Source organism: Pectinophora gossypiella, chromosome 3, assembly GCF_024362695.1.
Source record: "Pectinophora gossypiella chromosome 3, ilPecGoss1.1, whole genome shotgun sequence".
Taxonomy (NCBI): domain Eukaryota; kingdom Metazoa; phylum Arthropoda; class Insecta; order Lepidoptera; family Gelechiidae; genus Pectinophora; species Pectinophora gossypiella.
The window spans coordinates 14621793-14636367 of record NC_065406.1 but is presented as its reverse complement, the minus strand read 5'-3'; the positions used below and the strand labels follow the sequence as shown (position 1 = coordinate 14636367).

The window sequence follows — 14575 nt, the reverse complement described above, 5'->3', positions numbered from 1 at the left end:
ACTTCGAATAACAGCTATATAAATACGTCTCAAATGTAGAGGATGAACACCCCAGCCTGGTCCGGATAGCACCCTTAGGGAATTGAGATACTTCAGACATTTTTCTTGTGTCTCCTTTATATGTTTACCCCATCTTAGAGCGCGATCCATCCATAAACCTAGGTATTTAACATTATCGACTACTTCTAAAGGAATATTGTTAATTTTGAGTTGAATTGAATTTCTGAATGAGCCTTTTTTAAAAACACATATTTTACTCTTTGCTGGTGACAAATCTAATCCTAAATGGGCCAATAACTGTGATAATAGATTTAATGCGGATTGTAGTTTATCTACAGCACGACCTATCTGTTTATCTGTTATGTACAAGGCGAAATCATCGGCATATTGCATAATCATAACATTATTAATTTGTTTACATATGTCACTAGACACAATGTTAAACAACAAAGGGGAGAGCGGGTCACCCTGTGCCAATCCTTTACCGCAGTATCTAGTTATCCAGCTATTATCAGCTTTAATATATAAGTGTCGTTCTTTCAAAAAATTCCAAATATATTTACTTAATTTCGATCCCACCCCAACTTGTTCCAAAATTGTTTTTAACGCTACCAAATCTACATTGTTATATGCATTATCTATGTCTACGAAACATCCAATTGTTATAGAATCATTCGCTAATCCTATCTGAATTTGAGTAACTAGCTGGCTAAGGTTATCCAAACAAGATTTTGATTTTCTAAATCCAAATGTTTGATTCGAAAAGATCCCTTTTTTCTCTAATAGCCATTCTATTCTTCTATTTATAATGGTGTGAAAAATCTTACAAACACATGATATTAAAGAAATAGGGCGTAGGGAAGAAATAGATTGAGGGTTTCGCCCCGGTTTAGGTACTGGCACAATCCGAATGTCTCGCCATTGAGCTGGGACAAATCCCGATTTTAAAAACTCATTATATAATTTTAAAAGAAATACTTTACCACTAGTTGGCAAATACTTGATCATGGAGTATGAAATGTCATCATAGCCGGGTGCGGAATCTTTACCTTTTATACATGCTTCAAGTTCATGGAGGGTTATTTCTGTATCAATCATAGAATTATTGGAGACAAACTCCGGATCCGGTGCGGTTATAAAATCGGGACATAGACCATTTAAAAATAGTTCTGCCTTCTCTTTGTTAATATGGTCGTGAGAAAACGTTCGACCCTTAAACCATCCCATTTTCCTCCACATATCCTTCGGAGAGGTTTTCTCATCGATTGAGTTACAGAAACCATGCCATCCATTACTCTCTGCAATACGCATAAGGCGTTGGGCATCTCTTATTTTGTCCAACAACAGGTCATGGTTATCCGGGGTAGGGTTACGTCTAAAACGAGACAAAGCGAGTCTACGTAGAGCAACGGATCTAGATAGCTCCGAGTTCCAAAAGGGTTTCGGGGTAAACTTGTTTTCTGGTAATAGACAATATTTAATGAACGGAATAAATAAATCAGCTGCTTCATTGATAATTTTAATAAATATGTCATATGCAATTTGCATTGTTTCCGGAAACTCCGCACTACTGAACGATTGTTGTAGATACGAAGTATAAGAACACCAGTCAGCTTTTTTAAAATTTCTTTTCCTTTGTCTGATTATATTGATATTAACCTTTGTACTGAGTTTAATAATTAAGTGATCGCTTCCTAATGATTCTTTCGTAACCATCCAATTTAAAACTAAAGACATGTCTGACGTTATTAAGGAAATATCTGGCGACGATTGTCGTAAAACCCCATCTACTAATTGAAATCGCGTTGGAGTGCCATCATTTAAAATAATAAAATTGTTCTCTAAAACAGACTGCAGTATTTGATCGCCCCGAGAATTTGTTTTATATGACCAATTAGTGTGATGACCATTGAAATCACCCAGAATCATAGTTTTAGTATTCGCTAGAGAAAGTAATGAATCCCAGTCATTTTGCGATGTATTAATGTTACTAGGGCAATAAAAACATAGTATATTGTTAATTTGTTGACAGTTATAGATTTTAACAAAAATTATTTCAAAGTGAGCATTATTGTGAGTAACTTGAATATGTTCCGATTTAATAGATTTATGAATTAAAAGTACGACGCCCCCATACGATGAGTCTCTGTCCTGTCTATATACTACATAATTTCTAATCTTTAATGTATAGTCTGATTCGAGCCACGTTTCCGTTATAGCTGCAATATGAATCTTTTCTTGAATCAACAACTGCTTGAAAGAAGCCAGTTTGCTTCTTATACTACGCGCATTCCATTGGTATATATTTATATTGGCTATTTTTTGGGCGTAACTATCCATTAAGAAGTGAACAGAATTTTTTTATAACTCCCACATCCAATATTCCTCCACAAATATATGCCAGAACCCAGTCTTTAACCATAACAAACATTAATTTAATTTTAGATAGTAAATTCAAATTATTAATAAATATAATGTTTTTAATCTTTTCTATTAATTGTCCAATTGATATTAACTTCTTTTCTTCTGTTTCATTCTGTGTATTGATCCTAATATCCGTATCTAAATCTCCCTCTGATATATTCTCTTCCCTCTCCGGTAAGTTGTGTACATTCTCTGCGTTAATATTGCGTTTGATCCGATAAGTACCATCGTTCGATTTCTTAGAAACGGAAGCCGGCTTGCGCGATGTAACTTCTGCGTAGGTACTTGCATGAGGTGTAAATAACGGCGGCGATAAAACCTGTTCCGACTGTGAGTTCGTCGTGGGTGCAGCTAGTAGGCTATCAAATGCGTTATTAGTAGGCACAGTAGGTACAACTGTCGGCTGGTTGTTTCCTATTGTAAACGGAGGTACATATAAACTTAACGCTTTTTTATACGTAACCTTTCGCTCTGCCATTATGTCCCTTATCTTTTTTTCTTTAATATAGACTGGGCAAATCTTCGATAAGGCCATATGTTGTCCGCCACAATTAATACATTTAAATGTATTACTGTCACAATTCTCGTGTAATTTAGAACACTTGGGGCAAATAACTTTATTAGATGGACACAACTTTTTTATATGACCAAATCTCCAGCATTTTGCACACTGTGTTACGGGGAATAAGTAGTTCTCCACTTTAATCCGAAGATCGCACAAGTAAATAACAGGTGGAAGATTTGGACCCTTAAAACCGATTCGCACCGACTCGCTGGGTACCCAGCCATCTACACTTCTCCGATTAAGCCGCTTGATGGATACTATCTCCACAGAACTTTGTATATTGTTTTGTAATTCTTCTTCCGATAGCTCTATATCTATATCTTTTATTGTACCGAACGATACTCCTACTTCCCAAGTTTTTTGAATTTTCCATCCTTTCTCTTTAAATGCCTCACACTCTATAAATTTATCTGCACACTGCTCCGATCGAAAATTGATATGTATTTTGTAAGGATTTATAAATTTAATCCTCATGATTCCGGAAATATTGTTGCTCTTCATTAATTTAGCTAGTGCGAATTGTTTTGGAAATTTCTCCCCACACGTAACACTTAGTTGTATGTCCTCTAGTTGTCTTTTCTTCATCTTCCTCCCTCCGACTTGGTGCCACTCCTCCTCATTTTCAGCCTCCTCCTCCCTTCCTCGCTTATGAGGTTTAGCCTCCATTTGAATGATATCCCGCGAACCCTGATCCACCACATATATCACATCGCCACTAGATAACACTATGTCACCCATACACTCATCACTCTCAAGAGGTTCATGCGAAATTACGTCATCCGCCATCGCGCATAAAGATCATATTCCAACGAGATTTAGAAAGAGAGAATAGGCTCAATCAAATACAATCGATTAGCAAAAAAAAGCGTAGTACACACGTTCACTCCTAACGAGGTATGTGACCGTACTGTACTTAATATTAGTGTTCATATTTGTTAGAGTGTATGTGTGTTTGTGTGTGTGAGTGTGTGTGTTTGTGGGGTGTGTGGTGTGAGTGAAGAATGGAAGAGGAATACATGTTATGCCGACCACACCTAGAGTGGGATAAGGGGGCAGCCCAAGATGATATTTTTGAGTAGGTAGTTACTCACCGAGTAGACGACAAAAGGCGAGACGAGTGTGGCGATGTATCCGCTGACGTGGACCACGGAGGAGCCCGAGGCCCTCACTCCTGTGGGCAGCAGCTCAGTAGCCCACTGGATCGTGGCGTTGTACGACATGTTGATGCAGAACCGCGCCATTATGGCCAGCGTCACTTGGGGTATGCCTAGAAACGAAAAATACAAATATTGCCTAAGCTTGTTAGAAATTGACCGTGTATGTGTCGTGGCCAGATCATAGAATTGATCACTTCATGAAATGGTCATATTTCATGAAATAGAATATCATTCGTTGGCCACATCATGATGTAGTTTGGCCAGATCAATTAACAAAAAACGTTTAACGATATGATCAACTAAATGCATGATTACTTGATGATTATGGCCAAACGCTGGCAATCATATCGTAAAATTAGTAACATTATCCACCGATAGTGGCGCTGGTGTCGATTATATTTAAAACTTGATTGATATTATAATCGATGAATAATGATGATGTAATTGTTCAATTTTCCATATCGAATACGTACATAATTTTGATCCTAAGAAATTAACCGACTATTCGCATTTTTATTACATCACATAACATGACCACCGCCTACATTAACGATATGGCCAAACGTTGATTGATATATCATTAAACGTTGACGTTTCAACGATATGGTCAACTTAAGTTGGCCATTTCATGAAATATGACCATTTCATGAAACGGTCGAACACATCATGAAATGATCAATTTTACGATATGGCCACGACATATGCATCACCCCAATCACCCTTATAAGACCATAGATTAATAACATGACTTTTTATGTAGACGTATTGTCTTTGCCCTCTACTGTCATTTCTACTTTGCTCAATGTCCGAACTCACTAGTCGACTCTTACGCCAATTTTGTTATCGTAAAATATCGTACAAATATTGTTGTAATCTCCAGTGCCCTAAACGAATAATACACGCAAATCAACTTAATCAGCATATTTGTATTTTTATTTCATCGAACCAATCGCCGGTACACGATTTACTTATAAGCTAAGCGTATAAGCTTTGGTGCGTGATGTTGGTCGCCGTATAAGGGTTGGAGGCGGAGATCCTCGAGCTGGCTTTTCCTCGCGCAGTGCATTTCACTTGCGGTCCAGAGAGGCAACGCTGCAAGCATAATGGGTACGTTCGAGCGGGCCTCGCTTTCCGGAGGGCTTTTTGACGCCTGATATGGTTTTCTATTTGTGTCTTTTGACGTATTTTAGTGTAGGTATTTAATTTGACTATGTTACTTATATATTTAATTCATGTGTAGTGTGAGTCGTGAGGTGGATTACCAGCCTCATCAACCCTGTTGTCTGAGTTCTTATTGAACCGCCAAAGGCCCGTGACATGGCTCATGTAACGATTACTCACATCAGTAAGTAGTGACCGGGACCAACGGCTTAACGTGCCTTCCGGGATCATCTTACTTTCGGACGATCAGGTGATTAGCCTGTAATGTCCTAACCAAACTAAAGATCACAGTGATTTTTGTGATATGACCCCACCGGGATTCAAACCCGGGAACTCCGGATCGTGAGCCCAACGCTCTACCACTGGACCACAGAGGCAGTTATACAAATATTGTGAGGGATACTGATATGTTGTAATGTTTATTGTAGTTCGTTGCTCTATACGTATATTTATATATTCGTAGCTCTTTGTGCGTCATAAAGTTTGCGGACCAGTGTAGTGCAAAGTTGAAATATGAACTATTTGCTCATACTTGTATGGTCCTTCCAATCTCTTTCTTCTATTCCGTGGTTCCATTACTACAAAAAAGAGAACTGGTACGGTGGCAAACATTGGTAGGTATACCTACTAAATATAAAATGTGTGGACCAGACATGGTTATGGTATGTGCTACAAGGAACCTAATGTAGTTCTGTACGTATGTTTTAATTGGGCAGTTTCCAACTAACTAATCAAATCAATTCCTTTTTACTAAACTACAAAACACAAAATTACTATGGAATCAGTGTGAAAAAGCGACCTGTGACGTCATAGAAAATGGTGACAAAATGTCGCACTTACATTTTTCTTTATTATAATTAATATAAGTAAGAAAAGAGAAAACGTTTTTGTCACCTCTAGATCTGTTTTTTATTTAGCAATCAGAATTTCATAATTTATGTTTGACCTAGGAAACTACCCAATTCTAAGCCAATAAACCATATTCTATGTTGTGTGAATATGTATATCTATACATACCTTTAGGAACGAAAGCTGCCACTATGGATAGCACACCAGCTACCCACATTGGCCCAACTGTAAGGTTTCGTCTGCCCCATCTGAAATATAAAACACGCTTAGGTTTAGGTACTTACTGGCCCCGATTCCTGCTCACACCTCCTAATTTTAATTTAAGTTATACCTGTCGTTTTCTTATCCGCCGAAAAGGAAAGGAACGGATGATTGACAGGTGTAAATTTTCAAATAAATGGATAACCCGGAGGAATTATATAGGCATCTCAATAGTATGCAACCAGTTTGACGTATCTTGTCAACTTAATGTGGTCGGGTTATTCGCCAATGTAAAATTTTGACAGGGTTCTTTAAATTTCTGCCTAAAATTGACGTGTGTTTTATGAATTTTAATGGCTGTCGACTACCCGTCTCTTTCCTATTCGACGGATAAGAAAATGACAGGTATAGATTAAAATAAAATTTGATGGTGTGTACAGTCATGAGCAATATAATGTACCCACTTTAGGACTCTGTCGCACTGACATATTTGACGTTTAGTGAGACTTACAGTTCAATTTGTCAAAAAAGTTAATGTGACATGGTACCAAAGTGTATACATATTAATGCTCGTGACCGTACTGGAATCAGCACCAAAGATGCCTATTCAAAATTAACCTAATTTTAGTTCGACAACACTTAAATTGTTGCCGTCCTTCACTTACAATGCGTGCAAGAAAGAGATGCAGCTAGTTTTAGTCCTCTCAACGGGACTTCTTGCGTGGCGCGTACTCTAAATACAAACACACTCACACCCACACCACACACCCCACAAACACACACTCACACACACAAACACACACACACACACATACACTCTAACAAATATGCACACTAATATTAAGTATGTATTTTAAATCCGAACAAGCTGTTATAACACTGGTACTGTACTGTTATCTCGCATGCACCGACCACTGCTCCTTAAGATACAGGCTAACCTAGTTTAAGGAGCAGGGTTCATGTTTTGAAGCTTATCTTTTTAGTTTTTAATCTATTGTCCTAAATTTGTTGTTCTTATGGTCAAAGAAATATTTTTGTTATTATTATTATTAATTTATAAACAGTATACTGTCTCTTACCTATCAAGAACAAGAGCTAGCAAAGTGACTGAGGGTATCTCAGTAGCGGAGGTGAGAGTGAAGGTGATGAAGAAGTCCAGGCCCAGGTTCTCAGACATCCTCACCAGCCCGTCGAAGATGATGGCGCACGCCATGTACACGATCACCATGAACGACATCATGGTGCGGAGTGGGCCGGATTTGAAGAGAGCCGTGATTGACTCGTCTGTTTGTCTAGTTTGACGGGACGATACCTGAGGAAGATTTGTGAGAATTGAGGAAGTTACTCGTGCATCTAAATTTTGACAGTTCAAGCAGAGTCATACATAAGATAATTAAACAGCTTAGCCTATATATGTCCCACTGCTGGGCACAGGCCTCCCCTCAATCAACCGGAGGAGGTATGGAGCATACTCCACCACGCTGCTCCACTGCGGGTTGGTGGAGGTGTTTTTACGGCTAATAGCCGGGACCAGCGGCTTAACGTGCCCTCCGAAGCACGGAATCATCTTACTTTTTCGGACAATCAGATGATTCAAGCCTGAAAACTCCTTGCCAAACAGAGGCCAGTCGCACAAAGTGATTTCGACAATGTCCCCATCGGGAATCGAACCCGGACCTCCAGATCGTGGGCCTAACGCTCTAACCAGCACTCCAAGCAAATCTCCAGAGGAAGAAGTTGGCGACCCAGGAGCTTATGATTGAGGCCGGGAAGCGCAAAGCAGCCGCAGCGCTAATTCAGGAACCCTACGTGGGCGGAGCAACGAAGATGAACGGGTTTAGAGGCGTTAGAGTCTTCCAGAGCACTAGGTCAGGCTAGAGCTAAGTTAACCTGACACCCCCCCCCCCTCTACTATCGTACGATCGTCAGACGCCAATGAGTAGTCTGTGTAATGTTGGGTGTGACGTTGGTCTAACAACTCTTCACTTACAATGAACTCATCCATAACATCTTGCGGTATCTTTGTGCGGTTCACTCGTTCAAATCTTCTCAGCACGTCTACTGCTTGGTTTATCTTGCCTCTCGACGACAACCATCTGAAAAGTGAGTTCTATGGTGATAGTCTATCGCGACTATATTTAAATACACATACGGCTCACGGCTATATCCATCCATCGCTCTAACATCATCAACTAAGTGCCCACACCTCACCGAGCTTTCTGTTAGACCAACGTGATAGGTGAGCCGTATCGCCGTCTATAATGGTCGATCCAACTGTGTTAGTGAAAACTGCACTAAATATAAATGAATCACTGGTGCAAGTCCAGATCCGGAGGCGCTCCCCAATTGAGAAGAAACTGACTGAAGTGTAGTGTGCACAGGACCATAGCGACTCTGAGTGATGTACGGCTGACCATAAGTTAATAACTCATCCAATGAATAAACAATATTGTATTCAATTGGTACAGTCATGAGCAATATAATGTACCCACTTTAGGACTCTGTCGCACTAACATATTTGACATTTAGTGAGACTTACCTACAGTTCAATTTATCAAAAAAGTTAATGTGACATGGTACCAAAGTGTATACATATTAATGCTCGTGACCGTACAAGTCCGGTAACAGGGTCATTCTTTTGATTCGTTTTATTCGGCTAAGCGCTGGCGTTTCAGCGATTGCATCTTAGCCTTCTGCCATATAGATAGTCTACCAAACTAGATACTGACCTAGCGCTCTCTGGGACGAGGAACGGCGCTGCTAGAACGACGAGCATAGGCAGTGAGGTGACCAGCAGAAGATGTCTCCAGTTGTTGATCCAGACAGCCAGCCACGGGAGGAGCAGGCAGCCACTGCCGAAGTACATTGCTAGAGACATGTTGGCCACCCAGGTGCGGTGACGAGGACCGACGTATTCTAGAACTGAGACATAACAAAATTTAATAACTATCTACTCAGCCTGTGTTCACCCACTGCTGGGCATAGGCCTCCTATCTTTCACGCCATCCTTTCCGGTCCTGTACAAGTCTCATCCATTGCTTTCCGGCGTACCTCACAATGTCATCCGACCACCGGGCTGGTGGTCTGCCTCGATATCGCATACCATCCCTTGGCCACCCTTCTGTAACCGCCTTAGTCTATCTGTCATCTTCCCGTCTTGCCAAGTGTCCTGCCCATTCACTTAAGCCTAACTACTCGTGCGTTATAACAAACAAACCATTATTATTTGATTGGTTGTTAGAGCCCTGCTAACCATATTAGTCGAGAGAATAAAGCTAAAAATTGCATAGCACTGCTTAGTGAATTGGCAGAGGATTCTATGGTAAAAATTACCAGTCGTGAATTATTTAGCGCCTGGACAGGGCACCAAGATGATATATCCGGTGCAAAACATCCTACGCAGATTGGCAACACTTTCCACCACAATGACAAATCAAATTCCAAAATATATGAAGCTACCCTTGTAGCTTGGGGTTGGGGGAAGGGTTCCTTAAGTGCTTACCTAGAATGTACATCATCATGAAGCAACTGTCATAAGACATGCCCACCAAGAAACGACAGAAGGCGAAGTCCCAGAAGCCAGTGGTAAAGATGCTCGCCACACCGCCTGCGCAGCCGACCAGGTTGGTTCCTGTAATGCAAATATTTAAAGCTATATTATTAAGACTTCATCCCAATTGGAGAAGTCTGATCTACATCCATCGCAAGAGCGAGCGAGCTTTCTGTTAGATCAACTTGATAGGTGGTGAGCGCGTGATAGGTAATAGGCATATCGCCGTCTATAATGATCGAGCCAACTGTATTTAGTTATGTAAATGTTGTTAGAAATTTTCCTTATGGTCAGCGCAGATCAAGAACAGCGAAGAGACAAGCACTTTCTTAAAACATGAACTTTGCATAAAGTTCTCTTTTCTGTCTCCTTACCAAATACCTCGAAGCACCTGGAGTTAGCGCGTATAATTCTCGTTGTCGAACAATATTGCACTTTCTGATTCGTTTTAGATAACGAAATTTATTAATACCCGAACCACTTCATCGAAAATGTAACCAAGCCTTACCAACCAAGGCGGGCACTCGTCCGAAGCGGTCAGCGAGCCACCCGAACAGCAATCCTCCGGCCAGAGACCCAGCGAAGAAGATGGCCTGAGCTATCGGCGCGAACCCTGAGTACTCGCACACCCAGCCGCGCTGAAAGAGGACATTCAGGGATGAATTTGAATAGTTTCTATGCTCGACTGGGAAGGAATAAAAACATAGAACGCGTTCTGCCGGTAATGTGGTAAAAAGGCAGAGGGTAGGTGTGTATTATTTCTAACATGATGATCTATCAGGTAAATGGGCGATACCAGATCATCTATCATCGTACGCTAAGTGTTCATTCAGATTAGCTGTAAGTTTTCTGATTACTTGTGGCTCTGACATAATGGATCATTTGGGATTGCGGATGTGTGTTTACATAGGTATTTATGTTTGAAAAGGAGAACGTAAGGAAAAGGTACTGAAATGTAGGAGACACCCCAAGTAGGCAGCGTTAGCAATGCTGCAACTCATCATACCGTTGATACTCTTTCTCTCTACTCACCTCAAAAACAAAAGCATAATAGGATAATATGTTACTGTCGACTCACCACTAAAACCAGTATAATAGGGTATATTACTGTCGACTCACCTCACTAACAACAGTATTTATAATAATGTAAGTTACTGTGGACTCACCAATAACAACAATAATAAGTCATTTAGGGATTGTTACAGTCGACTCACCTCACTGACAACAGTGTGGTAGGGTATGTCTCCCAGCTGGAAGTCCCAACCGTGCTGGCAGCCGACAGTGGGCGTGTCTGGGTGAGGACGAGTCATCGTCTGCAACACGTGACTCCAGTTTGCATTGTATGTGGCGCAGCGATCCCACTCCCATTCATCGTTGCCAAGTGGCGCTGTAAGGTTCCGTCTGTAAAAAATAATTAATATTATAAGTATTCAGCATTCTTGTGTTGTCTTCACGTCAGAAAGACATGACTGGTGTCGCGCTCGTAAAGGTTAATCTCTATAAGGTGAGCATCATAAGACACAGCACAGCAAACGCGCTGTGGCACTAATTATATCGAGGGCTTTACGCAGATTCCTTTTTTTGACAATTATATGACAAATGGGGAGCGCTCAGGGCTCGCATCCGGTACAAAATTTTTAAGACAACAGACTTGAGGGTGGCCAGTTGTGCGAGAACCACGGCTCAGGTCGTCGTTTAAGAGAATTATAAGATTTGAAAGAATCAATCGACCCTCATCACTAATTCAAGAGCCACGTTCTTGTCGTTGTAGCATTCTCCATGATACTTTTTTAGGGAAAAATAGGGCAGTAGTTTCCCTCTTGCCTTCCGCCCCTTGTGGGCCGATAATGATAACGTCGACCGGACCGTCAGCGGAGTCGGTATCAGGGTTCTGAAGTGTTTGTCGTCGCGTGTACTCTTGGTAAAGAGTACAGCCGTATTTCAGTGTACTTGTATCAATTCTTTTTACCCTAAAGTTGCCTGGAAGAAATTTCTGCTAGCAACAAGTCCGCCGATTGTACTTCTGCTGTCTTTTTGTAATTGTCCTTTTTTGTTGTGTTTATGTCAGTAAACTGTAGGGCATTATTCTGTATTGTTCGCGTCCTACAAACGTAATGGCAAATGTTCTCAATTTGTGCTCATTGTGCGCTAGTTATGCAGTTTGCACGACATCCGCCGGCATGCATTTTCATTACTGATATGCAATGTTGATATTGACATACGACATGCACGCATGCGTATTACAGCCTGCTGTTGGTCATTCTGTGATTTGATTCGGTCAGGGTTAGTTAGCTAAGTATACTTAAGCCTTGTTAGGTATGCAGTCTTTGTACTTACTTACAGCAACAATACCTATATATGTCGTGGCCAGATCGTAGAATTGATCATTTCATGATGTGTTCAACCATTTCATGAAATGGTCATATTTCATTAAATATCGTTAAAACGTCAACGTTTAATGATATTTCAATCAACGTTTGGCCATATCATGGTGTAATAAAAATGCGAATAGTCGTTTCATTTCTTAGGTTCAAAATTATGCACCTATTCGATATGGAAAATTGTACAATTACATTGACTCATCGATTATAATATCAATCAAGTTTTAAATATAAACGACACCAGCGCCACTACCGGTGGATAATGTTACTAATTTTACGATATGATTATTTATTTATTTATTCATCACACACAAGTAATAAGTTTACAAAAGTTTGGAATAGCTTTGTATGATTGCCTCGAGTGTGTGATCTGGAGCCTAAGCTAGGGCGACCCTGTATTTCAGGACTCCAGGTCCCCACCCGCGAATCGCTTAACTAAAATAGGTGCAAAAGAATTGATATCAGGTCTGTGTGTGCATGTAACCATGCAACCTTTGGCCATATCATGAAGTAATCATGCATTTAGTTGCTCGTATCGTTAAACGTTTTGTGTTCATTGATCTGGCCAAACTACATCATGATATGGCCAACGAATGATATTCTATTTCATGAAATATTTATGACCATTTCATGAAATGATCGAGCACATCATGAAATGATAAATTCTAAGATCTGGCCACGACATATACAACATCACCTTCCTAGCGATAAGCCGTTTCTCACAGGCTCCGCTAATAGGTTAAGCCTGAAGAATTATCAGGTCCGGTGTTTTAGAAAAGGGACTGTCTGTCTCACCTTCCAATCCGTGAAGGGAAAACCAGCCCAAGCAATACAGGTTCAGTGACATACTTCCGAAACGCATTTCGCCAGAACGTGAGTTTCCCCGCGATGTTTTCCTTCACCTATTCTGCCTCCAATGTGACCGGGTGTTCAGAACAAAGTTTGGCTTTGCCAGTCACATTCGAGCGCACGAGAGAAGAGACTGAGGTCGCCGTTGTCGGATACGACAAGGAATAAGGGAAGGGGGAAGGGGGGGGTCTTGGCGGGGTAGGGGGGTAGGGTTTATAATAATTTTCCTTCACCGCTGAGCACGTGATAATTATTTATGATCCAAACATAAATTCGTTTAGGCGCCGTCTAAGAATACCAATTTTGATTCCAGTTAATTGTGGTTCCAGTTACAATCTTAAAATACGTGTGGTAGGAACTGACCTCGAACGGCTTCTGAGGTCCAGTATTAAACCTTAGGTCCCGGGTTCGAATCCCAGTGGGGACATATCACAAAAAAACACTTTGAGATCCCTAGTTTGCTTAGGACATTACAGGCCGATCACCTGATTGCCCGAAAGTAAGTGGATCCGTGCTTCGAAAGGCACGTTAAGCCGTTAGTCCCGATTACTATTTACTGATGTATGACGTATTCGTTACATGAGTCATGTCAGGGGCCTTTGGCGGCTCAATAATAACCCTGACACCAGGGTTGATGAGGTTGGTAATCCACCTCACAATTCACACGATAGAAGAAGACACTGACCTCGTTTCCTGGTCCAGGTGGTCGAGTTCTGGCACGCGGCACCAGTGGTTCTGCGGCGTGGCAGCAATGAACATCTGGACGAAGTAGACGAAGGCGAAGATGAACCCGAAAGGCAGCATGGCGACGAACAGCCACTTCTGGTAGCGGCCCATCTCGCCGATGTAGCTAAGCACTGACTCGAGGGTGTCGCTGTCTTCATGATTCTTCTTGTTCAATTCTTCTTTTGTTTCCTAAAACAAAACACCATTGGGTCGTGTACGGTCACGAGCATTAATATGTATACACTTTGGTACCATGTCACATTAACTTTTTTGACAAATTAAACCGTAATTCTCATTAAATGTCAAATATGATAGTGCGACAGGGTTCTAAAATGGGTACATGATATTGCTCATGACTGTACTACATAACATAACAAATATGTATTTTATTGCACAAACAGGAAAAAACAAAATACAAAACAAAAGAGAAATAGAATGAGTACAATAGGCGGCTACTATAGGTTCAGGATAAATTATGAAATTCTGATTAAGTACTAAATAAAGACTATATATCTAAAACTAATGAAAACCATTTTCTTTTTTCTATTTAACTTATTAAAGAATGAATTTTAATCACGTAAAAACGTAATATTTAGTCCGACAATTTATCACGTTTTTCTATGACGTCACAGTGTGCTTTTTCACACAAATTCCATGGTAATTTCGTGTTTTTACATAAAGTAAAAAGCAACTAATTTGACTACTTAGTTGG

The 14575-nt window shown here is 40.6% G+C and overlaps 2 protein-coding genes across 3 annotated transcripts in view; one reads left to right on the top strand and one right to left on the bottom strand.

The window, feature by feature from the left end:
- LOC126382099 (general transcription factor IIF subunit 1) overlaps window positions 1-14244 on the top strand; it is a 31617-nt gene extending 17373 nt beyond the window's left edge. Inside the window, exon 13 of the mRNA XM_050031838.1 lies at window positions 13840-14244. The gene's annotated coding sequence lies outside the window, so the exon portion shown is untranslated. The remainder of the gene's footprint in view (window positions 1-13839) is intronic.
- The window catches only part of LOC126382095 (organic cation transporter protein-like), a 54421-nt gene that overhangs the window by 6473 nt on the left and 33373 nt on the right, over window positions 1-14575 (bottom strand). For both annotated transcript variants that reach the window (XM_050031833.1, XM_050031832.1), the window contains exons 2-10: window positions 13823-14052; window positions 11122-11308; window positions 10416-10545; window positions 9860-9988; window positions 9087-9279; window positions 8348-8453; window positions 7437-7669; window positions 6325-6404; window positions 4081-4256 (exon numbers count right to left, since the gene is read on the bottom strand). In XM_050031833.1, the coding sequence (XP_049887790.1) occupies window positions 4081-4256; window positions 6325-6404; window positions 7437-7669; window positions 8348-8453; window positions 9087-9279; window positions 9860-9988; window positions 10416-10545; window positions 11122-11308; window positions 13823-14052 (1464 nt within the window). The remainder of the gene's footprint in view (window positions 1-4080; window positions 4257-6324; window positions 6405-7436; window positions 7670-8347; window positions 8454-9086; window positions 9280-9859; window positions 9989-10415; window positions 10546-11121; window positions 11309-13822; window positions 14053-14575) is intronic.